Raw genomic sequence first — 25819 nt, forward strand, 5'->3', positions numbered from 1 at the left:
CACACACACACAGACAGACAAATTACCTTCATTTTAGTTTGTTTTGGGAGTGTTTAAACAAACCATGATTTAATAATTCCAGGGCTTTTCTTTCCGACATGGTGGAATGTCGATATTTAAATCATAGCACCCTTTGTGCAGCTGATTCATAAGTGTTTAGAAGTAGAGAACAGTGTTGCAACATATCTCCTCCCTCTGAAACTCACTGAAATTCTATGACTCCAGAATTGTTTATTTAACCTTTATTTAACTATGTCATGCCCTGATCTGTTTCACCTGTCTTGGTGATTGTCTCCATACACCTCCAGGTGTCTCCTGTTTTTCCCCGCTAGTCCCCGGTGTATTTATCCCAGTGTTTCCTGTCTCTCTGTGCCAGTTCGTCTTGATTTGCCAAGCAACCAGCTCCTATTTTTCCCAGTCTGTTTTTCCCCTAGCCCTCCTGGTTTTGACCGTTGCCTGTCCTGACGCCGACTCCGCCTGCCTGACCACTCTGCCTGTTCTGACCTCAAGCCTGCCTATCGCCTGGTACAGTTTGAACTCTCGCCTGTCCCCGGCCTGCCTTTTGCCTACCCCCTTTTTGTATAATAAATATTGGAGCTCAACCATCTGCCTCCTGTGTCTGCATTTGGGTCTCGCCTTGTGCCCTCATGAACTAGGCAAGTCAGTTAAGAACAAATTCTTATTTTACAATGACGCCCTACCCCGGCCAAACCCTCACCTAACCCGTAAGACACTGGGCCAATTGTGCGCCGCCTTATGGGAGTCCCAATCACGGCAGGTTGTGTCTCACTAGAAAGTGCCTTCCCATCCTCAGACCTCAACTCACGTCACTGGTTCAGTGTCCATACAGGATGGAAGGACGGTATCTCATAAAAACGTGATTCTGACAATGACAAGTGACACTTTTTTTGAGAAATTCTCTGGTAGAGGGCTGCTGTTCAGACATGCATTATGTGGGAGGGGAGGAGTGGGGAGACGGTTAGGTGAACACTAATGTTACCAGATGCAAGATTTGGCGTGCTTCCCCTCAACTCTGGTATGTGGTCTCTCGAGTCACTTTCACTGAGCTCAGACCATATAAGATGTCTCTTACCATGATGCAGCAGACAGAATCTATACTGGAGACAAGAAGAGCAACTCAGCAAAGAAAAACTGTTGAACTCAGAAATTCACTGCAACTGAAGAAGAAGAAGAAGACTGCAGCTGGCTTACTGGTATACCTTCTGATACAACAGCCACACTGCAACTACAGTCTACAGAGTCAAGATCATCATGAATACTGCAATGACTGTTATTGTTCTTCTGGTCTGCTCAGACGTCATCTGCATGATACAAGGTACCTGGCTTAAAAATCTGTCCGTAGAACTTTTGATGAAAATTAGTATTATGTTTAAGTATTTAATAGAACTTTTAACTTATACTGAGTGTACAAAACATTAAGGACATGTGGGAAGCTTTGGAGTCAAAATAGGCCAGCATCCCTGTGGAACACTTTCGACACCACGCCCTGACAAATTGAGGCTGTTCTGAGGGCAAAAAGACAATATTAGAAACGTGTCCTTAATGTTTTGTACACTCAGTGTATATCTAACTATATAATTGTGGACTATGGGTGTGAACTATGTTATTCATTTCTTACAATTTACAATAAAACTTTAAGTCCGGGATTCAATCTGAATAACATTGTCGATAATGCGCCTTTTAAAGGCAATGTTACCTCATTGGCTGAGATCATATTGATGGTACAATAAAAGTTCAATTGGAAATTACCTTGGAATGTCAAGCTCGCTGTAACATGTTTTCAGATTGAATCCCGCCTAAAACTAGATTAGTAAATTGTCGATGAACGTAGAGGGAGACTGAAGTGTTTTCTTTGACTTTCTGATTTTTCTCTACAGGGAGAGGCATACAATATCCTCGGTGCCGCTGTCCTAAAGTACATGCAGGGGGGGTGAATATCAGTTTAATCAGGACACTGACCTATTACCCTCCTCGCTCACACTGCTCTAAGGAAGAAGTCATGTGAGTTACTATACTATACAGTGCTGTACTGTATTGTACTATATGGTACTTAAAGAAAATTATATGTAAACTCTCCAAAATATATATTTCAATGATTAATTTAATTTAAACATCTGTCCCTCCACTCTTTTTCTTTCTCATCCCCTCTTCTCTCTCTCTCTCTCTAAGTGTCACACTAAAAACCGAAGGTTTGCTCTGTCTCGACCCAAATGGGAACTTTGCCAAAACACTGATTGAAAGGCAAACCAAAGCGTGAGTTTATGGATGTATTTTATTGCACAGACTATTTTATTCAATTTAGTTGTTTGAATGAACTATTCAAATTTAAATATATATACATATATTTAAAATTGTATATCATTTTATTTAAAATGTACTGCATCTATGTGCTCCATATAGATAATGGGCCGTTTACAGGTAACTCCCAAAATAAAGGAAACACTTGAGTAAATGAGGTATACAAAGAATATTGAAAGCAGGTGCTTCCACACAGGTGTGGCTCAACCGAGCAATTCATAAGCAATTAACATTCCATCATAATTAGGGTCATGTATAAAAAAGCTGGGCAGGTCCAGTTGCCCATTATTTAGTCTGTCAAGGTTATGCCCCCTTAGGATGACAATGCCCCTATCCATAGGACACGACTGGTCACTGAATAGTTTGATGAGAATGAAAACGAAGTAAACCATATGCCATGGCCGTCTCAGTCACTAGATCTCAATCCAATTGAACACTTATGGGAGGTTCTGAAGCGGCGCTTGAGACAGTGTCCACCACCATCAACAAAATACCAAATTATGGAGTTTCTCATGGAATAATAATGTTGCATACCTCCAATAGAGTTTCAGACACTTGTGGAATTTATCTCAAGGCACGTTGAAGCTGTTCTGGCTCGTGGTTGCCCAACACCCCATTAAGAGAAAACAATGTTGTTGTTTCCTTTATTTTATCATTTACCTGTATTTTCCCTGAATTAAATATGGTTTGAAGCTTAATAACAGTGTAGGGTACAGTATTGATTCGTCCATAAATACAGTTGAAGTCGGAAGTTCACGTACACCTTAGCCAAATACATTTAAACTCTGTTTTCACAATTCCTGACATTTAATCCTTGTAAAAATTCCCTGTCTTAGGTCAGTTAGTATCATCACTTTATTTTAAGAATGTGAAATGTCAAAATAACAGTAGAGAGAATGATTTATTTCAGCTTTTATTTCTTTCATCACATTCCCAGTGGGTGAGAAGTTTACATACACTCAATTAAATTTGGTAGCATTGCCTTTAAATTGTTTAACTTGGGTCAAACGTTTCGGGTAGCCTTCCACTAGCTTCCCACAATAAGTTGGGTGAATTTTGGCCCATTCCTCCTGACAGAGCTTTTGTAGCTGAGTCAGGTTTGTAGGCGTCCTTGCTCGCACATGCTTTTTCAGTTCTGCCTACAAATATTCTATAGGTTTGAGGTCAGGGCTTTGTGATGGCCACTCCAATACCTTGACTTTGTTGTCCTTAAGCCATTTTGCCACAACTTTGGAAGTATGCTTGGGGTCATTGTCCATTTGGAAGACCCATTTGCAACCAAGCTTAACTTCCTAACTGATTTCTTTAGATGCTTCAATATATCCACATAATTGTCCTTTCTTATGATGCCATCTATTTTGTCAAGTGCACCCCCACAACATGATGCTGCCACCCCCGTGCGTCACGGTTGGGATGGTGTTCTTCGGCTTGCAAGCCTCCCCCCTTTTCCTCCAAACATAACGATGGTCATTATGGCCAAACAGTTCTATTTTTGTTTCATCAGACCAGAGGACATTTCTCCAAAAAGTATGATCTTTGTCCCCATGTGCAGTTGCAAACCGTAGTCTGGCTTTTTTATGGCGGTTTTGAAGCAGTGGCTTTTTCCTTGCTGAGCGGCTTTTCAGGTTATGTCGATTTAGGACTCGTTTTACTGTGGATATAGATACTTTTGTACCTGTTTCATCCAGCATCTTCACAAGGTCCTTTGCTGTTGTTCTGGGATTGATTTGCACTTTTTGCATCAAAGTATGTTCATCTCTAGGAGACAGAATGTGTCTCCTTCCTGAGTGGTATGACGGCTGCGTGGTCCCATGGTGTTTATACTTGCGTACTATTGTTTGTACAGATGAACGTGGTACCTTCAGGCGTTTGGAAATTGCTCCCAAGGATGAACCAGACTTGTGGAGGTCTACAATTTTTTGTCTGAGGTCTTGGCTGATTTCTTTTGATTTTCCCATGATGTCAAGCAAAGAGGCACTGCGTTTGAAGGTTGGCCTTGAAATACATTCACAGGTACACCTCCAATTGACTCAAATGATGTCAATTAGCCTATCAAAAGCTTCTAAAGACAATTTTCCAAGCTGGTTAAAGGCACAGTCAAATTAGTGTATGTGAACTTCTGACTCACTGGAATTGTGATACAGTGAATTATAAGTGAAATAATCTGTCTGTAAATAATTGTTGGAAAAATTACTTGTGTCATGCACAAAGTAGATGTCTTAACCGACATGCCAAACTATAGTTTGTTAACAAAATATTTGGGGAGTGGTTGACTCCAACCTAAGTGTATGTAAACTTCCGACTTCAACTCTATATTCTTCCATAAAGTTTAACAGAGTACACAATTTAATCTGCCAAAAATATATTCTTCCATAAAGCTTAACAGAGTATAGAATCTATTCGGCCGTAAATATAGTCTGCCATAAAGCTTATGTATTCTGCCACGTAACTCAGAGGGTTAATCAGCACACCTTCTTCTCTCCTACAGAAATCAACAGCGTCAGAAACAACACTCCATTGAGACTCTCTCCCCACATACCACCACTAGCACTTGATCACTCTTTGTCTGGCACTGGAAGCTGTGCCACACTGCAACCTCTCTGCTGGCTTGTCTCTGAAGCAGGGTTGGCCCGGTTGGGCCTTGGATGGTAGACAACAACCAGAACAAATGGTGTTGGAGCACCAATAAGAGGCACTGTCCCCTCTGGTCCAAAGAGACTTCAATCAATGAGTCAGGACAGTGATGGGGACACTGCCCTACAAAGTGGCTGTCCTTTTAATGTGTTTATTATATGTATGTATTTATATTTTTTATATATACAGTATAGATATTAAGGAATAATGTAATAGTATTTTTGATATAAAACCTGTCTTTGATATATATTTTTTCAAATAAAACAAACAATTATAGGACATAGATTACTTGTTTTCTCAACAATGTATACTTAATCAAAAAATGGATATATACATATCACACCTTGAGCACTGCACTATGATTGTATTGTTGGTCAAATGTAGTTTATTTAATTAAACTTTTAATTAAACAGTATATCTGTTTTGCCAAGGTTGTCTCTACGCCATAACATAACATAGCATCAGCTTTCATACCCTATATGCCATGCTCTACCAGACTGTACCATATATATACAGTGGGGCAAAAAAGTATTTAGTCAGCCACCAATTGTGCAAGTTCTCCCAATTAAAAAGATGAGAGAGGCCTGTGATTTTCATCATAAGTACACTTCAACTATGACAGACAAAATGAGAAAGAAAAATCCAGAAAATCACATTGTAGGATTTTTAATGAATTTATTTGCAAATTATGGTGGAAAATAAGTATTTGGTCACCTACAAACAAGCAAGATTTCTGGCTCTCACAGACCTGTAACTTCTTCTTTAAGAGGCTCCTCTGTCCTCCACTCGTTACCTGTATTAATGGCACCTGTTTGAACTTGTTATCAGTATAAAAGACACCTGTCCACAACCTCAAACAGTCACACTCCAAACTCCACTACGGCCAAGACCAAAGAGCTGTCAAAGGACACCAGAAACAAAATTGTAGACCTGCACCAGGCTGGGAAGACTGAATCTGCAATAGGTAAGCAGCTTGGTTTGAAGAAATCAACTATGGGAGCAATTATTAGGAAATGGAAGATATACAAGACCACTGATAATCTCCCTTGATCCGGGGCTCCACGCAAGATCTCACCCCGTGGGGTCAAAATGATCACAAGAACGGTGAGCAAAAATCCCAGAACCACACGGGGGGACCTAGTGAATGACCTGCAGAGAGCTGGGACCAAAGTAACAAAGCCTACCATCAGTAACACACTACGCTGCCAGGGACTCAAATCCTGCAGTGCCAGACGTGTCCCCCTGCTTAAGCCAGTACATGTCCAGGAGTGTCTGAAGTTTGCTAGAGAGCATTTGGATGATCCAGAAGAAGATTGGGAGAATGTCATATGGTCAGATGAAAAAAAATATATAACTTTTTGGTAAAAACTCAACTCGTCGTGTTTGGAGGACAAAGAATGCTGAGTTGCATCCAAAGAACACCATACCTACTGTGAAGCATGGGGGTGAAAACATCATGCTTTGGGGCTGTTTTTCTGCAAAGGGACCAGGACGACTGATCCGTGTAAAGGAAAGAATGAATAGGGCCATGTATCGTGAGATTTTGAGTGAAAACCTCCTTCCATCAGCAAGGGCATTGAAGAAGAAACGTGGCTGGGTCTTTCAGCATGACAATGATCCCAAACACACTGCCCGGGCAACGAAGGAGTGGCTTCGTAAGAAGCATTTCAAGGTCGTGGAGTGGCCTAGTCAGTCTCCAGATCTCAACCCCATAGAAAATCTTTGGAGGGAGTTGAAAGTCCGTGTTGCCCAGCAACAGCTCCAAAACATCACTGCTCTAGAGGAGATCTGCATGGAGGAATGGGCCAAAATACCAGCAACAGTGTGTGAAAACCTTGTGAAGACTTACCCAACAAAGGGTATATAACAAAGTATTGAGAGACTTTTGTTATTGACCAAATACTTATTTTCCACCATAATTTGCAAATAAATTCATTAAAAATCCTACAATGTGATTTTCTGGATTTTTTTTTCTCATTTTGTCTGTCATAGTTGAAGTGTACCTATGATGAAAATTACAGGCCTCTCTCATCTTTTTAAGTGGGAGAACTTGCACAATTGGTGGCTGACTAAATACTTTTTTTGCCCCACTGTATACACTGACTGTACAAGACATTAGGAACACATTCCTAATATTGAGTTGGACCACCTTTTGCCCTCAGAACATGCTCAATTCATCAGAGGCATGGACGCTACAAGGTTTGCAAAGCGTTTCACAGGGATGCTGGCCCATGTTGACTCCAGTGCTTTCCACAGTTGTTTCAAGTTGGCTGGATGTCCTTTAGGTGGTGGACCATTCTTGATACACACAGCAAAATGTTGAGCATGGAAATCCCAGCAGCGTTGCAGTTCTTGACACACTCAAATTGGTGCGCCTGGCAAGTACTACCATAACCCGTTCAAAGGCACATAAATATTTGTCTTGCCCATTCACCCTCTGAATGGCACACATACAAAATCCATGTCTCAATTGTCTCAATGCTTAAAAATCTGTCTCCTCCCCTTCATCTACACTGATTGAAGTGGATTTAATAAGTGATAAGGGATCATAGCTTTCACCGGGATTCACCTGGGCAGTCTATGTCATGGAAAGAGCAGGTGTTCTTAATGTGTTATACACTCAGTGTTTATACCATACCACCATATCATACTATAAACCACACCAGCATATCATACTATGTACAGTGCATTTGGAAAGTATTCTGACCCCTTGACTTTTTCCACATTTTGTTACATTACAACCTTATTCTAAAATGGATGAAATATTTTTTTTATCATCTATTTACGCACAATACCCCATAATGACAAAAGCGAAAACAGGTTTTTACACATTTTTGCAAATGTATAGAAAATTAAAAACAGAAAAAAACAGAAATACCTTATTTACATAAGTATTCAGACCCTTTGCTATGAGACTCAAAATTGAGCTCAGGTGCATCCTGTTTCCATTGATCATACTTGAGATGTTTCTACAACTTCATTAGAGTCCACCTGTGGTAAAATCAATTTATTGGACATGATTTGGAAGCGCACACACCTGTCTATATAAGATCCCACAGTTGACAGTGCATGTCATAGCAAAAACCAAGCCATGGTTTGGCACAGAGAGATCTTTGATGAAAACCTTCTCCATAGCGCTCAAGACCTCAGACTGGGGCAAAGGTTCATCTTCCAACAGGACGATGACCCTAAGAACACAGGCAAGACAATGCAGGAGTGGTTTTGGGACAAGTCTCTGAATGTCCATGTGCAGCCCAGCCAGAGCCCGGACATGAACCCGATCAAACATCTCTGGAGAGACCTGAAAATAGCAGTGTAGCGTCACACCCCATTCAACCTGACAGAGCTTGAGAGAATCTGCAGAGAAGAATGGGAGAAACTCCCCAAATACAGGTGTGCCAAGCTTGTAGCGTCATACCCAAGAAGACTTGAGGCTGTAATCTCTGCTTCAACCAGATTCCTTTGTAGCTTTGCTCGTCTTGCTTACCAGATGTCTGAGTGAAGAGACGATAGTGTTGTTGACAGGGTCACTCTGCATCAGCAACCCTATTGGTGAGACAAGTGTTTCTTTATTCTGTTCCTGAGGACCCAAAGGGGTGCACATCTTAGTTTTTGAGCTAGCACTAAAAACGAATCAAAGGTTTGATGATTTGATTAGTGGAATCAGGTAAGTAATGCTAGTAGTGCTGAGATGAAGGTAGACTGTAAGTGGAGTCAGAGGGGCTTAACGGGCATGATACACTAGCACAGGATGCCGCGTGGTGAAATACCGCTTCCCATTCATTTCAATGGAAGGAAAGCAGTGAGAAGAGGAGAGGGCAGGGGACCTTTGGGTGGTGCAAAAGTGGCGTGGAAGGCAGTGAAAAATAAACTTTTCCTAACTTTATGCAAATCACCAGCGGCGACGACCAATCATATCGAGTGGTTCCCATGATGAATTTTACGCTATGCGACCCAAGGCTGGAGACTTTCTTCAGCAAAGATGGCTGACAAAAATACTAGGATGGAAGCAAATGTAAGTGATTATAATGTCATAACGAATCATGCAAAAAATCTACATTTGACAGGAATATGTTAGTTAATGTAGAGACAAACGATTATGCATATTTTTTTATCATGATAATTAATGAAAATTGCAATTTAGCAAGTTAGCTGACTAGCTAACATTAGTCAGCTAGCTGGCTAGATTTATGGGTGTTGTGACATGAGTATGACATTGTAATTCTGGTTGTTTAATGTTTTAGGGACTCCTGAAACAACCAACAAACCAGGCTGTCATCTTCTGAAACAGTGGATGTAAAGAATCTAGCTAGCTAAAGCATTTACTGCAAATTGAATGTACAATTTTGTAAGCGTGCCTTGCTGATATTTGCCATGCAATGCAGATAGATGAAATAACGTAGCTAGCTATGTCCTTGCTTATTGTGCAGTGGAAGATAAAAAATACCTGAAAGCCTATGAATGTGTAGCTAGCTATCTAGCCGACCTGTGTATGGACCCAAACGTTTGGTATACATATTAGTTCAGAACCTAGCTATGAACCTCAGCTATCATAGCCAACTTCAAAACAGTCTGAATGACATTAATGGAGCCTATGGATTGAGTAGAATATAATATAACTCTGTGCCAAGCATGAAAGTCATATAAACATGTTGTTATTGCCATGCATGAGATCCCCACATTGTAGCCTGTAGCTTTAATATATTCACTGATCATGTTTTCTACCTTGGCAAATAAAGGTGTGTGGAGTAAAGGTGGTCTTGAGTTTTTTCCTCTGGTTGCACATGTAACATGCTGGTCGAAATTAGATGAAACAGATTTAAGTTTGAACTAAACTACCTACATTTAAACTACCCAGCCACTAGGAGCGCCGCTTCTGGATGAGCATTTTCTTGTTTGCTTATGGCCTTATACAGCTGATTGAGTGCAGTCTAGCACAGACTGGAATATGTTCCGGGAATCATCCAATGGCATTGAGGAGTATACCACCTCAGTCATCGTGTTCATCAATAACTGCATCGACGACGTCTCCACTGGATTAAAGGCAACATCCGCATCGAGCTAAAGGCTAGTGCTGCCGCTTTCAAGGAGCGGGACACTAATCCAGACGCTTATAACAAATCCCGCTATGCCCTCAGATGAACCATCACACAAGCAAAGTGTCATTACAGGATTAAGATTGAATCCTACTACACCGGCTCTGACGCTCGTCAGATGTGGCAGGGCTTGAAAACTATTATGGACTACAAAGGGAAACCCAGCCGCAAACTGCCTAGTGACGCCTTTTATGCTCGCTTCGAGGCAAGCAACACTGAAGCATGCATGAGAACATCAGCTGTTCTGGACAAGAGTGTGATAATGCTTTCAGTGGCCAATGTGAGCAAGACCTTTAAACAGGTCAACATTCACAAAGCCACGAGGCCTGACGGATTACCAGGACGTGTACTCAAAGCATGCCCGGACCAACTGGCAAAAGTGTTCACTGAAATTTTCATCCTCTCCCTGACCGAGTCTGTAATACCTACATGTTTCAAACAGACCACCATAGTCCAAGTGCCCAAGAAAGCGAAGGTAACCTGCCTAAATGATTACCGCCCCGTGGCACTCATGTCGGTAGCCATGAATTACTTTGAAAGGCTGGTCATGGCTCACATCAACAGCATCCTCCCGGATACCCTAGACCCACTCCAATTCGCATACCACCCCAACAGATCCACAGATGATGCAATATCAATCGCACTCCACACTGCCCTTTCCTACCTGGACAAAAGGAACACCTATGTGAGAATGCTGTTCATTGACTACAGCTCAGCGTTCAACACCATAACGCCCACAAAGCTCATCACTAAGCTAAGGACCCTGGGACTAAACACCTCCCTCTGTAACTGGATCCTGGACTTCATGATGGGCCGCGACCAGGTGTTAAGGGGTAGGCAACTACACTGATCCTGAACACTGGGGCCCCTCAGGGGTGTGTGCTTAGTCCCCTCCTGTACTCCCTGTTCACCCACGACTGCGTGGCCAATTTCAACTCCAACACCATCGTTAAGTTTGCTGACAACACAGTGTTGACAACGATGAGTTGTCAGTCTACAGGGAGTGTGATAAGGGAGTGTGCTGTTTGAATCGACGTGTCTCCAGCTCGCCTAGCGTAGCAGCGACTACGAAATTGGCTCCCTGACTCTAGTGCTACTCATTGCTACTATGATCACTCGTCTCCACATGCTTTTCCCTAATGTCAATATTCCTTGTCTATTGCTGTTTTGGTTAGGTATTATTGTCTTATTTCACTGTAGTGGAAGATAGCCCTGCCCAATATGCCTTAGATAGCCCTTTTTTTTCCCACCCCCCACACATGCGGTGACCTCACCTGGCTTAACTGGTGCCGCGAGAGACAAAACCTCTCTCATCGTCACTCAATGCCAAGGTTTATCTCCACTGTACTCACATCCTACCATACCCTTGTCTGTATATTATGCCTTGAATCTATTCTTCCGCGCCAAAAATCTGCCCCTTTTACTGTCTGTTCCGAACGCACTACACGGCCAGTTCTTATAGCCTTTAGCCGTACCCTTATCCTACTCCTCCTCTGTTCCTCTGGTGATGTAGAGGTTAACCCAGGCCCTGCAGCCCCCAGCACCACTACCATTCCCCAGGCGCTCTCATTTGTTGACTTCTGTAACCGTAAAAGCCTTGGTTTCATGCATGTTACCATTAAAAGCTTCCTCCCTAAGTTTGTTTTATTCACTGCTTTAGCACACTCCGCCAAACCTGATGTCCTAGCCGTGTCTGAATTATGGCTTAGGAAGGCCAACAAAAACCCTGAAATTTCCATCCCTAACTATAACATCTTCCAACAAGATAGAACTGACAAAGGGGGCAGAGTTGCAATCTACTGCAGAGGTAGCCTGCATAGTTCTGTCATACTATCCAGGTCTGTTCCCAAACAATTTGAGCTTCTACTTTAAAAATCCACCTTTCCAGAAACTAGTCTCTCACCATTGCCACTTGTTATAGACCCCCTTCAGCCCCCAGCTGTGCCCTGGATACCATTTGTGAATTGATTGCTCCCCATCTATCTTCAGAGTTCGTACTGTTAGTTGACCTAAACTGGGATATGCTTAAAACCTCTTCAGGATCTGACCCTTTTTCAATTTTAGCCTGAAATGACATACCCAAATCTAACTACCTGTAACTCAGTCCCTGAAGCAAGGATATTGTCACGTTCCTGACCTTATTTTCCTTTGTTTAACTTTGTTTAGTTGGTCAGGACGTGAGCTGGGTGGGTAGTCTATGTTATGTGTTTCTATGTTGGGTTCAATGTGTTGCCTGATATGGTTCTCAATTAGGGGTAAGTGTTTGACGTTTCCTCTGATTGAGAACCATATTAAGGTAGGTTGTTCACACTGTTTGTTTGTGGGTGATTGTTGCTGTGTCTGTGTTTGTTACACCACACAGTACTGTCTCGTCTCGTTCGTTCGTTCTTTCCTGTTCGTGCGTTCATTGTTTTTTATGTTCACAAGTTCAGGTCTGTTTAACGTCGATTGTTGTTTTGTAGTTTATTCAAGTGTTCTTCGTGTTTCGTCTTCATTTAATAAATCATTATGTCTACATACCTCGCTGCGTGTTGGTCCGATCCATGCTCCTCCTCTGTCAGGACCCGGTGTGAGAAAGTCACTAATAATCGGCAGAACCCAGAAGATGAGGCAGACACAGCAGTACTAGAGACGGTGGTTTAATCAAAGGAAAGATCTTCCGGCAAAAATATAAATCCACAACGTCCAAAACAAAAGCCAAGAGACAAAAATAGATATCTTCAAAAATACAAAGAAAATCCACAAAGTGGTAAGAACAGCAAGGGAAAAAACAAACCTCAAAAGACTATTCCAAAATAAACAAGAACAATACCAGAGAATCTCTGGAAACTCCAACAAGAGAAAAAGTTAACAGCAGGGCTGGGGCTGGGTGCTAACGTACAAACACTGAGCAAAGAACTGAGGAACACACAGGGTTTAAATACCAAACAAGGGAACGACCTACAGGTGCAAACAATAATTAGGTGCAAAAAAGGTGCAATGGGGACATCTAGTGACCAAAACCTGAACAGTCTTGGCCAAAACCTGACAGAATCCCCCTCCTAGGAACGGCTCCTGACGTTCCTACCAGCCTTCTCAGGGTGGAGAGCCCTGAACTGACGAATGAGGTCAGGGTCCAGTATGTCCTTGGCAGGAACCCAGGAGCGCTCCTCGGGACCGTAGCCTTCCCAGTCCACCAGATACTGCCAGGACCGCTGCACCCGGCGGGAATCCAGTATCCGGTGGACGGTATAAGCCGACTGGCCTCCGATGACACGGGGCGGAGGGGGAGGTCTGCCTGCCGGGATAAGGGGAGAAAAAACAACAGGTTTTAATAAAGAAATGTGAAATGTGGGATTGATCTTAAGGGATCTGGGTAAGTGTAGGCGAAAAGTAACGGGATTGACTCTCCTGGCAATCTTAAAGGGACCGATGAATCTCTGGGACAGCTTGCGAGACTCCACCCGTAGCGGTAAGTTCTTTGTTGAGAGCCATACTCTCTGGCCGGGGTACAGGGTAGGACCGGGACGGCGACGTCTGTTGGCTTGTCGCTGGTACTGCTGTGAGGAACGCAGAAGATTAAGACGGGCCTTCTTCCACGTAAGCCGACAGCGTCTGATGAACCTCAAGGCTGAAGGCACTCTGACTTCTGCCTCCTGGTCCGGGAACAATAGCGGAGCATAGCCAAACTGACACTCGTGCGGGGACATACCAGTGGAGGAGGAGCACAAGGTGTTGTGCGCGTACTCGGCCCAAACAATGAAGGATGACCATGTGGATGGGTTGTTGGATACCATACATCTGAGGGTGGTTTCCAGCTCTTGATTCATCCTCTCAGTTTGGCCGTTGGACTCCGGATGGTACCCTGAAGAAAGACTGGCCGTGGCCCCTATGAGTTGGCAGAAGGCCTTCCAAAACCTAGAGGCGAACTGTGGACCTCTGTCGGAAACCATATCTTGCGGAATGCCAAAGACTCGGAACACATGGTTAATCACCAACTCCGCCGTTTCCTTGGCAGAAGGTAATTTGGTCAAGGGAACAAACCTGGCCGCCTTAGAAAACCTGTCGATGATGACTAGGATAGTAGTATTACCATGGGACGGAGGAAGGCCAGTAATAAAGTCCAACGAGATATGGGACCAGGGTCGGTGGGGAATAGATAAAGGGTGAAGGAGTCCTTGAGGGCGGAGGTGAGAAGATTTGCCCTGGCAGCACACGGAACAGGCCTTGACGAAAGTGGCAACGTCTTCTTTTATGGTGGGCCACCAGAACTTACGCTGGATGAACTCCAAGGTGCGACCTACGCCCGGGTGACAGGTGAGGCGAGAGGAGTGCCCCCACAGAAGGACTTGGGACCTTGCTGCCTTGGGAACAAACAACCGATTGGCAGGACCTCCTCCAGGACCCGGTTCGATGGCTTGAGCTTGTTTCACGGTATCCTCCACTTGCCACGAGATCGGAGCCACGATCTTAGCGGCAGGAAGGACAGTCATGTCAGTATCTTCTCGAATGGCAGGAGAGTAGATTCGTGACAAGGCGTCCGGTTTGAGATTCTTCGACCCGGGTCTATAGGTGAGGATAAACTGGAATCGGCTGAAGAAAAGAGACCATCGAGCTTGTCTGGAGTTCAACCGCTTCGCCTGCTGGATATACTCCAGGTTTTTGTGGTCCGTAAGCACTTGAAATGGTTGAGAAGCCCCCTCGAGCCAGTGTCTCCATTCCTTCAATGCCATCTTAACCGCTAGGAGTTCACGATCCCCCACATCGTAATTCCTCTCGGCCGGGGTAAGCCGGTGAGAGAAGAAGGCGCAAGGATGAAGCCTCTTGTCTTCACCCCTCTGAGACAGGACAGCTCCAACACCAACCTCTGATGCGTCTACCTCCACCACAAAAGGTTCATCCGCCGTCGGTAGTGTCAGGATGGGAGCAGAGAGGATGCGCTGCTTGAGTCCTTGGAAGGCTGTCTCAGCTTCTCTTCCCCACAGAAACCTTGTGTTGCCACCCTTGGTTACAGCTGAGAGAGGGGCTGCCACCGAGCTGAAGTTCTTGATGAACTTGCGGTAAAAGTTAGTGAAGCCCAGGAAACGCTTAACGGACTTGGGGGTGGGCCAATCCGCTACCGCCCCTACCTTCTTGGGGTCCATCTGGACTCGACCGGGTTCCACTACAAATCCCAGGAATTGTACTCGAGAGGAATGGAATTCACACTTTTCCGGCTTAACGTACAAATGGCTGTCAAGGAGGCGTTTGAGCACTTGTCTGACATGCTTAGTGTGTTCTTGAAGGGAGCTCGAAAAGATGAGGATGTCATCCAAGTAAACAAACACGAAAATGTTAAGCATATCCCTAAGCACATCGTTTATGAGCGCTTGGAACACAGCCGGGGCGTTGGTCAGGCCGAAGGGCATCACCAAGTATTCGTAGTGACCAGTAGGCGTGTTGAAAGCGGTCTTCCACTCGTCACCGGGTTTGATCCGCACAAGATGGTATGCGTTCCGTAGGTCAAGCTTAGTGAAGACCACTGCTTCCTGGAGCAGCTCAAAGGCTGTGGCCATAAGGGGTAGCGGGTAGCGGTTACGGACGGTTATGGCATTAAGTCCCCGGTAGTCGATGCAAGGACGTAATCCACCGTCTTTTTTGGCCACAAAGAAAAACCCTGCTCCTGCCGGCGAGGTGGATGGACGCATGAGGCCTGCTGCCAGAGCGTCCTTGATGTAGGTATCCATAGCAGCTCGTTCGGGAGGAGATAGGGAAAAGATCCGACCCCTGGGGGGGCAGGTGCCCGGAAACAGGTCGATGGGGCAATCGTAAGGTCTATGGGGTGGTAGTTTGGTGGCCCTCTGTTTGCTAAATACCGGTTTGAGGTCATGGTAACACTCGGGAACTCGGGACAGGTCGATGGATTCTAGAGACTCGGGAGGGGAACTCGGGAAGATACAAGTGGCTTGGCACGTAGGACCCCACTGCTTGATCGTGCCCACAGACCAGTCGATGTGAGGGTTATGGCTGTGAAGCCAGGGGTATCCAAGGACGAGAGGGAACTCGGAACAGGAGATCAGATGAAAGTTCATCACTTCCTGGTGTTGGGAAATAGAAAGTCGCAAGGGGGTAGTGGCACGAGTGACAAGTCCAGATCCCAAAGGGCTTCTATCCAACGTAGTAACCCTTATGGGGTCACTTAGAGGTTCAGAGGGGACGCCATTCTCCTTCGCCCAGACCCCATCCATGAAGTTACCTGCGGCTCCAGTGTCTACCAAGGCTTGAAGGGGAAGCTCGTGGTTGTCCCAGGAAAGGGTGACTGGAATGAGCAGGCGGGAGTTGGATGGATGGGAGGAGGTTATGTTTCCCGTTACAGTCCTCCCAGGCCTGCACGGGAGAGTGCGTTTCCCTGGAGCCCGGGACACGTGGAGCGGAAATGGCCCGGTTTGCCACAATATAGACAGCATCGTTCCCTCATCCGGCGGTCTCTCTCAGCCTGGGAGATGCGTCCAATCTGCATGGGTTCCGGTGGAGCCAGCGAGGATAAAGGTGGAGACTCGGAGCTGGGGCCGATAGGAGCTAGGGTGAGAGGTCTACGGTTGAGTTCTCTCTCTCTCAGACGCTGGTCTATGCGCGAGGCCAACTTGATCAGGGACTCGAGGTTGTCCGGTGGTTCCCGAGTGGCCAGTTCATCTTGGATGGTGTCGGAAAGACCCTTCAAAAAGCACACTGTGAGCGCCTCGTCGTTCCAGCCACTTGCTGCTGCCACAGTGCGGAACTGGATGGCATAGTCCGTCACGCTGCACCGACCTTGGCGGAGAGTCAGGAGCTGTTTGGCTGAGTCAGGGCCGTTGGTAGGACCTTGAAACACTCGCTTGAATTCTTCAGCAAAGGTAGAGTAGCTGGCACAGCAGGGACTTTGGGCATCCCACACAGCAGTAGCCCAGGCTAGGGCTTTTTCCGACAGCAGGGTGATGATATATGCTATCTTGGACCGGTCGGTGGGAAACGACGATGGTTGCAGCTCGAAGGAGAGAGAACATTGGGTGAAAAACCCCTTACAAACACTCGGATCACCTGAGAACCGTTGGGGAGGCGGCAGACGAGGTTCAGCCAGGGGGTTAACTGCCACGGGCACTTGAATCTGATGTACTGGAGCAGAAGCGGTTGCCGGGGAAAGTCGATCAGAAATCTGCTTTATGGAAGTCAGCATCTCTGACAGAAGTTGAGAATGTCTAGCCATTAAGGCCTCTTGCTGAACCAGAGCAGCTTCGTGGCGTTGGACAGTCCCCTCGTGGTGGGACAGCATGGGAAAAAAATCCTGGGTACTGGCTGCCTCTGGGTTCATTATGATGGCTCAGTGTTTCTGTCAGGACCCGGTGTGAGAAAGTCACTAATAATCGGCAGAACCCAGAAGATGAGGCAGACACAGCAGTACTAGAGACGATGGTTTAATCAAAGGAAAGATCTTCCGGCAAAAATATAAATCCACAACGTCCAAAACAAAAGCCAAGAGACAAAAATAGATATCTTCAAAAATACAAAGAAAATCCACAAAGTGGTAAGAACAGCAAGGGAAAAAACAAACCTCAAAAGACTAATCCAAAATAAACAAGAACAATACCAGAGAATCTCTGGAAACTCCAACAAGAGAAAAAGTTAACAGCAGGGCTGGGGCTGGGTGCTAACGTACAAACACTGAGCAAAGAACTGAGGAACACACAGGGTTTAAATACCAAACAAGGGAACGACCTACAGGTGCAAACAATAATTAGAGCAAGGAAAAAACAAAAGGTTCAAAAAAGGTGCAATGGGGACATCTAGTGACCAAAACCTGAACAGTCCTGGCCAAAACCTGACATCCTCGTCTGAGTAGGAGAACGAATATGACAGCCGTTACAGATATGCATATGCTTGGTACCATTTGAATGGAAACACTTTGAAGTTTGCGTAAATGTGAAAGGAATGTAGGAGAATATAACACAATAGATCTGGAAAAAGATAATAGTAAGATAAAAACAACCGTTCTTTTGTATTTTTTTTGCACCATCATCTTTGAAATGCAAGAGAAAGGCCATCATGTATTATTCCAGCCCAGGTGCAATTTAGATTTTGTCCATTAGATGGCAGCAGTGTATATGCAACATTTTAGACTGATCCAATGAACCATTGCATTTCTGTTCAAAATGTTGTATCAAGACTGCCCAAATGTGCCTAACGGGTTTATTAATAACTTTTCATGTTCAAAACTGTGCACTCTTCTCAAACAATAGCATGCTATTCTTTCACTGTAATAGCTACTGTAAATTGGACAGTGCAGTTAGATGAACAAGAATTTAAGCTTTCTGCCAATATCGGATATGTCTATATCCTGGGAAATGTTCTTGTTACTTACAACCTCGTGCTAATCGCATTAGCCTATGTTAGCTCAACATCCCACAGGGGACTCACCGATCCTGAAGAAGTTGTTTAAGCCTCTAATAAATACACGGGACGAGACCCGTAATAGACTACACGGGACCCGTGTATATATAGACCCAGAGGGTCTATATATATATACAATTACTAATCAGAGGAATTGGAATCAGGTGTGCGTAATGAGACAAGACAGTCCGGGTTGGTGGTAATGATCCAGTTCAGTGACGCCTAGAGGCCGGTGACGTAGACCTCCGGAACTGGTGCACGGAATGAGCAGCAGTACCGGGGGAATCCGTGACACCAATGGTGACTTTAAAACAGTTGTAGAATTTAATGGCTATGATAGGATACTCTTCATATGTTCAAGCATGGTGGTGGCTGCATCATGTTATGGTTATGCCTGTCATCATCAAGGTCTAGGGAGTGTTTAAGGATAAGAATAACCAGAATAGAGCTAAGCACTGGCAAAAAAATAATAATACATCTCTACTTCAGACAACCCCGGAATGGCCCTTCAACTTGACTCTGAGAAATATTGCTGGTTAGAGTTACGGTTATTGTGATGGAGTGTCCCTTCAAACACAAAGAGGAGGCTGAAGTCTGCAGGGTGATAAAGGGTAAATGTAAGGAATTTACTACAGATATCACCAGTATATACTTCATTGGCGGGGAAGTTTCAGGTCGCTAAATGAAAATTCAGGGCCCTCTGTCTTTTGAGAGAGAGAGAGAGCAAGAGAGCAAGAGAGCGAGTGAGCGAGTGAGCGAGTGAGCAAGAGAGAGAGAGAGAGAGAGAGAGAGAGAGAGAGAGAGAGAGAGAGAGAGAGAGAGAGAGAGAGAGAGAGAGAGAGAGAGAGAGAGAGAGAGAGAGAGAGAGAGAGAGAGAGAGAGAGAGAGAGAGAGAGAGAGAGAGAGAGAGAGAGAGAGAGAGTGTTGGCTTTGGGGTGACATGAAACAGCCTGCAGCCTGTACAGACCCATAGTACAGCAGCCTCCCACAGTGGTGCATGTAAAGGGATATCACCATGAACACTGCAAGCATAACCATCGTTCTGCTCACCCTCCTGGCAATCTTCTCAGCAACTGAAGGTAAATAATTATCCATTTATCACTTAATATTGTATACGTAATTACTAATTCCTTACTACTATTTTACTATTTTTATACTAGTGCATGATAGTTTATTACTTTATTGAATTTATAACCTGGTTACTTTCATTTGAAGTTTTCGCAACTGATCAACATTCCAATTGTGTCGGTGACTCTTACATGACAGTGTTCTTATCATCTGTATACAGTGTAATAACTATTGTAACTACTACTCATTGTTACACTGTATATACAGCAGTAACACTTAACCTAACTCTAACCCTAACCATTAACCATATATTTATGCATGTATTTCTGATATCATCATACATCATTCAAGATAAAAAGTGAAATCGAAATAAGAAATGTAAGACAAACCCATTGTGCTTTCCACCCTACCTCTCTATAGGGAAAAGACAGCCAAGGGTTCTACGCTGCCTTTGCCCCAACGTGCAGACTGGTCGTATTCCGTTCAGGAATCTGAAGAGAGTGCTGCATCTCCCTCCTCGTCCGCACTGCTCAAAGACTGAAGTCATGTGAGTAACTCCCTCAACTGATAAATCAACATAATTGAGCATTTATAATCAATAATGTGTATGATCATTAATCAATTTTCTTCTCAGAATAAGTCAAAAGTACAAAATACATTTTTTTAAAGTTTTTGAGTCAGTCCCTCAGCTATGGCACGTCGTTTGGGTCTTTGGGTGTCAAAAAAGATACAAGTCAAGTAACACTATTTGACATGTCAAATAAGCTTGTTGACCAATCAGGACCTGAATATGACTGCACGTCACATAATAATTTAACGATTTCATAATTTTTTAACGTAGTTAAAAAAGAAAATATATTGGGTAGACTGATACCACATTTCATTGATCCCCAATCCTTAGGTAAAGCTGTACAGTGCAATATGAATGTCAATACACACAATAGGCTGACTGGGGAGGTGATTTCACACAGTCACAGTCCCGCGATAAGAGCTACAACGCTAGTATTTGTGTAAACTCTTCACAGTTGTGTTCTGTGGGTTTCACCGAGTAGACGGATACCCCATTTCATTGCTTCACATTCCAAACTTTTCAACATTATCTAATCTAAATATGGCAAGATTCCACCAATTAACCGTCTGTATCACTTTCAAATGGGTCCTTTTATTTTGAAGGCAATCCGCAAATTCCACTATTGTGCCTAATCCTTATTGTGGCTAGCTTCACAACACATAACCTGGTCCGGTCGAGCGTCACCAGCCAGATGAAAGCTAGCTGGCTGCTTATAACGTTAGCGTTGGGCAACAGGGTTAAGTAGCTGGCTAGCTATTTATTTTCATGAACTGAAGTTCAATTTCCATAGGCGAACAACAAGTGGCTACCTAGCTAATACTTACTCACAAGGATTCCTAAATCATTGCTCAGAATAATGAAAATGACTGCAGTTGTAGGCTGGTTGTGTGGTGCTAGCTAGGTACCAAGCTAAAGCTAGGTAGCTTAGAAGTTGCGGTCGAACAAATAATGCTTTATTACCAACGCGGTATTGTAAACACATCGTTTGTGGCCGGTGTTTGCTTGTTTGCAGACCTTTTTTGTACAGTTTTGACAGTGCTACTGATAGTGGTGGTGGTGCTTGGCTTGCACGTGCAAATTCAGAACACACAACAATCTATAATATAACTGTTATTTGACGTGTCAAATTAAAAGCTTATTTAACGGGTCAAATAGTGTTATTTGACAATCAAAGTGTTATTTGACGTGTATATTATTAGACTAAGTGTTGAAAACATGAAAAGTAACTTACAATAAAAAATGGTGGAGGTTTAAGAATTTGCTCACGGGAACACAGAACAAAGGTACTGGTGCACATCTTGAAGATAATGCATTACAGGAATAGCTGGTAATTCTTGACCTTGAAAGAAGTCTATGGACTACAGACAATCTCCCTTTAATTATTTTAGTATCACACTCAAAAATGGACGTCAACTCTGCCTGGACCCAAATGACCGCACGGTGAAGATTCTGGTGGAGAGATCAACCAAAAGGTAATAGATAGCGATCCAAACACAATGCTGCTATTGCCTTTTCTTAGCGAGATAATTTCCTTGTCCCAGATCTGTTTGTGTTTTTATTCCAAGAAAGCAAAACAGCAAACTAATCTGGGACAATGCTAGACAGATCATGGTTAATGATCAACATTTAAGAGAGACAGTCTGCGGCATGAGTGTCAAACATTCGGCCGGCGGGATTGTTTTTCTCAAATGTTTGTGTTTTTGTAGCTTGTTTGAGCAGGTTAGCGTTTTTTGTCATGAATCTTGTTCTGGAGGCAGCTCTGCAGAGAGCCCTCTGGGCACACACTGGTTGAATCAACGTCGTTTCCATGTCATTTCAATGAAATTGCGTTGAACCAACGTGGAATAGACGTTGAGTTGACGTCTATGCTTAGTGGGAGGTCACTAGCTGGCATAGCCACAACGTCATTAAATCTGATGTTAATCCTAACCGTAACCCTAAACTTAAATTAAGACCAAAAGCAACAAAAAAACGTCATGCATTTTTACAACTGTTAGGTTCTGAACAAACAGAGTAAATACTCAAACGCATATATTTATAAACTCCTAATAGGCAGGGTCAACTCCTTACACGTCTAGACAGCCAATAGATCTCTGAACTTAATTTGTTCCTCTCACTGGTGTAGTCATAGCCCTGCCTTATGCTAGATCTTTCGTTGGCGTGGAAGTGTGTGAGATAGGTCTATAGTAGGAGAGTCGTAGTGGTGGGCCCCTCTACCAGAGGTTTCTTCTCACTTCATCTGTCGACTTGACCTCGAGACACATTCCTCGCTCCTCCCTAGTTCCGCAGCTGGCATCCCTTATCAAGAGACTATCACCTCCCTCCTTAGAAACATGGAACAGAATCCAAATCCCTATCAACCCTTCATTGACCCCAACATATACATTCCTTATACATGTAAAGTCATCAATAAGTTCTAGTATGGTAACATGAATAGGTATATTTCAAGCTAGAATCCAACACAAAGACAATTTTCACTTTGCAGCTGGCCTATCTAAGGGGAAATCGTTCAGTTCTGCCTAGTTTGACTTGTCTATCTTTTTCTCTTTCCCAGAATGCAGGAGAGTAAACATTCTAAAGTGGTTGGAAGCACTACTTATACCCTGTAACACTTGTTAACAAAATGGTGGACGTGATTCAACAACCTGTGTGTTGGACTGCCGGCCCAGCGCTCCCTTTTGATACATCCCCTACAATGCAATGAAGCGTATAGGCATTTTGCTCTGCGAAAGCTTTCACTAGCCGACTTTCTTCTTATTAGCGGAAATGTACAATGTAGCACATTTTGTGTACTATCTCTATTGCTTTTGTTTATTATATGTTTATTACAGATGTTTTAATAAAGATATGTTCATTATATGTTTACCTGTGAAGGGTCAGAGGGATGAGTCCTTAGAAGAGAGCTGCATACAGTAGGTAAATGAAAAGAGTTCCTTATAAGAGGACTTTTAGACCTTAGATCAAAGTGTATGTCCATGTTATATATATGCTTTCACTTCATTTCCAAGCAAGCAAATAAAAGCAACATATTCATATTTGTTGACTGTATTGGTATATTTATGCTATTTCTATTAAACCTTTATTTAACCAGGAAAAACCTCTTGAGACACGGTCTCTTTCAAGTGAGACCAGGGGCCTGTTGCACAAAAGTAGAATTAAGACATCCGGGATAAATGACTCAGCTGAGCTCAATGAAGCCAAAACATGTGCGTCCAGGCTTAATTGGTTGCACAAAGACCAAGCCAGGATGAGCAGACACGGATTCATTAAGCCAGGTGAAACCAATCCTGGATAGGTGCGCGCTCACGGCTCACTCAAATAGACCCCGCCACAGATCACAGATTAACTGATTTACCATGGCAACTAGAGCCGCGTACTTTTCCCCGTCGGAAGCACAAATCCTCATGGAGGCATACGAGGAGGTAAAAGATATAATTAAGAAGGCAACACCGCCACAGTGATAAAGCAAAGAGAAAAAGCGTGGCAAAGTATTGCAGACCGCCTGAATGCGTAAGTAGTGCACAATTACACACTCACCGCTCCGCTGAAACATCACAATTACAATTCAAATATTTAATTCACATCTCCAAAAATGCAGTTGTACTGTAATTATGAAACGGTTAAATTTTTAATTGAAATGCACTGCAGATATGAGTGAAATTGTGTAAAGTAACTCCATCACACTGTATAAAGCTATGATAAATTTTTTGATATTTTTACTGAAAACAAGACAAAAATACCAAGTAATTTTTTGCAGTGTGACTCCATTAAATGTGTGTGTGTGTGTGTGTGTGTGTGTGTGTGTGTGTGTGTGTGTGTGTGTGTGTGTAGATTAAACATGAACGGGCCAAAACGGACATGGCAGCAGGTCAAAATCAAATACAAGAACATTCTGCAGAATGGTATGGTCCCTGACTAATATTTAACAAAGCACAAGCATATATTGTACCCAGAAGGTGCCTGCTCACACATTGTCTGTACTGTTTTAGCAGTGAAAAAGAATACCCACAGACAAGGCACGGGTGGTGGGTCACCAAAGGCTGACCTTACCCCAGCAGAGGACATGGCCTTGGAGCTAAATAAAGGCAGGCCCGTCTTAGAGGGGATCCCTGGGGGGAAAGAGACGAGCATAGGTTCCTCCCAAGATGCCACCCGCTTCATTCAAGGTATGTCCTTCCATCTCTACATGGGATACAACCACATTCATATTGAATCAATTTGGACTGTCTGACTTTGGTTTACCTATTGCCTTGCAGTGTCTGGCAGCACTGTGTTCCTGTTAGAGCCACCAGCACAAGCACCAGACGATGCTGATCCAGTGAGTACTCCATCAAAGGCATACTGTAGGCCTGGCATGTCTTGTCTACTAGCTTCAATATGAATCCGATTAAATGTGATAGGGTGAAGGCCCCAGTGCAGCAGCAACAGCACATGATGGAGACGATGATGAGGAGGAGACCATCTCTCTGGATTCCAGAAGGCATGAGGTATCATGTTAAGACTGTGAAAGTACTATTTACTCTACAATGGTGAGGAGTCCTCATCAAAATCAAAAAATCTAATTTCTTTTACAGGACCCAGATGCTATACAGTGGGAAAACCAGCCTGGCAACATAGTGCGTATTAATAAAAGGACACCACATCCTGCCAAATTCCAGCTGCGCTAATTGTATTGTGTTCACAGAGCTCACAAGCTATCAGAAAGTTGTATGGCAACCACCTCCGGCGCCAAATAGAACTGGCAGACATAGACATTCAGTACAAGAAGAATAAGATGGAAAATCTTGCACTGGAGTCCGAAATAAAAAAGAGGACAATTAGGAAACTGGACCTTGAAATAAAAAAACTTGAGAGGGAGGTGAGATATGCCTTCAATGTACACTGTATGCTAACTGTAACACAAATGTATTAATCATTATTTTTCTTTCCTCCCCCAGCTCCAAGAAGATGACACAGCTCAAAATAAAAATTAGGTATATTCTCGTAAAGTCATGTGAGCCATGACATATGAGCTCTTATTGTGAGCACACAGGACGGTGGCATCTTTCTAAGGTTTTTTTTATTTTCCCAGCAATCAGTACAACCAAGTCATCGTTATAAGGCATCGCCCTCTTTTGCCCACCCCCCCAGCACCAGGTGTGGCCACTAGCCTATATGAAGGCCCAAAATTGTGTGTTCCTTTCTGCTCTGACAATGGCATGCCCATTCGTGCGAGATGTGGTGGATGAAGAAGCACTTGTGCTGAGGAGAGCCTTCAGGCGAGAAAGGGTCTTCAGGGACCGGTTGGACCCACTGGCCTTCCCTGATGACCATCTATATGAAAGATACAGGTTTTCTGCAGATGGCATCAGGTATCTATGCAGACTACTGGGTCCCAGGATTAAGCACCGCACTGCACGGAGCCATGCACTGAGTGTGGAGCAAATGGTTTGTGTGGCCTTGCGCTTTTTTGCTAGTGGAGCCTTCCTGTACTCAGTGGGGGATGCAGAACAGCTGAACAAGGCCACAATTTGCCGCACAATAAGGAGTGTGTGTCTGGCTATCAAAGCATTAGCAGATGTCTTCATCTCCTTCCCTGGCCACAGAAGACTCTGTGACATCAAAGAGGAGTTCTATAGGATTGCAGGTAAGAGGATCTACAAATTACAGGACAACTGTTAACACATAGTAGGATACTCATTACTTTGTGTGACAGGTTTCCCCAATGTCATTGGTGCAGTGGACTGCACACACATAAGGATAAAAGCCC

At 43.8% G+C, this 25819-nt stretch overlaps 2 protein-coding genes and 1 long non-coding RNA gene across 3 annotated transcripts; all 3 read left to right on the plus strand.

Annotated features, from left to right (window-relative positions):
• The first annotated feature begins 1124 nt into the window (after nucleotides 1-1124).
• On the plus strand, nucleotides 1125-4874 carry LOC120030183 (growth-regulated alpha protein-like). The gene is made up of 4 exons (XM_038975528.1): nucleotides 1125-1336; nucleotides 1899-2022; nucleotides 2191-2274; nucleotides 4808-4874. Exons 1-4 carry the CDS (start codon nucleotides 1273-1275, stop codon nucleotides 4872-4874), a joined length of 339 nt encoding a protein of 112 aa, XP_038831456.1. The 5' UTR covers nucleotides 1125-1272.
• A 14572-nt stretch (nucleotides 4875-19446) lies between these two features.
• Nucleotides 19447-23264, plus strand: LOC120030596 (growth-regulated alpha protein-like). The gene is made up of 4 exons (XM_038976021.1): nucleotides 19447-19510; nucleotides 19920-20046; nucleotides 21459-21542; nucleotides 22625-23264. Exons 1-4 carry the CDS (start codon nucleotides 19447-19449, stop codon nucleotides 22677-22679), a joined length of 330 nt encoding a protein of 109 aa, XP_038831949.1. The 3' UTR covers nucleotides 22680-23264.
• Nucleotides 23265-24523: 1259 nt separating this feature from the next.
• LOC120030685 lies at nucleotides 24524-25152 on the plus strand. The gene is made up of 4 exons (XR_005473666.1): nucleotides 24524-24557; nucleotides 24645-24928; nucleotides 25008-25043; nucleotides 25142-25152. It is a non-coding gene; the product is annotated as an uncharacterized LOC120030685 (long non-coding RNA).
• Nucleotides 25153-25819: the final 667 nt, after the last annotated feature.

This window comes from Salvelinus namaycush, chromosome 36, assembly GCF_016432855.1.
Source record: "Salvelinus namaycush isolate Seneca chromosome 36, SaNama_1.0, whole genome shotgun sequence".
In the NCBI taxonomy this organism is placed as follows: domain Eukaryota; kingdom Metazoa; phylum Chordata; class Actinopteri; order Salmoniformes; family Salmonidae; genus Salvelinus; species Salvelinus namaycush.

Bases quoted from the DNA above. Each gene is read 5' to 3' on its own strand.
- LOC120030183 (XM_038975528.1), top strand. From the start codon at position 1,273: ATGAATACTGCAATGACTGTTATTGTTCTTCTGGTCTGCTCAGACGTC. The intron at 1,337-1,898 runs GTACCTGGCTTA...TTTTCTCTACAG, and splicing joins CGTCATCTGCATGATACAAG to GGAGAGGCATACAATATCCT. The intron at 2,023-2,190 runs GTGAGTTACTAT...TCTCTCTCTAAG, and splicing joins TGCTCTAAGGAAGAAGTCAT to TGTCACACTAAAAACCGAAG.
- LOC120030596 (XM_038976021.1), top strand. From the start codon at position 19,447: ATGAACACTGCAAGCATAACCATCGTTCTGCTCACCCTCCTGGCAATC. The intron at 19,511-19,919 runs GTAAATAATTAT...ACCTCTCTATAG, and splicing joins AATCTTCTCAGCAACTGAAG to GGAAAAGACAGCCAAGGGTT. The intron at 20,047-21,458 runs GTGAGTAACTCC...TAATTATTTTAG, and splicing joins TGCTCAAAGACTGAAGTCAT to TATCACACTCAAAAATGGAC.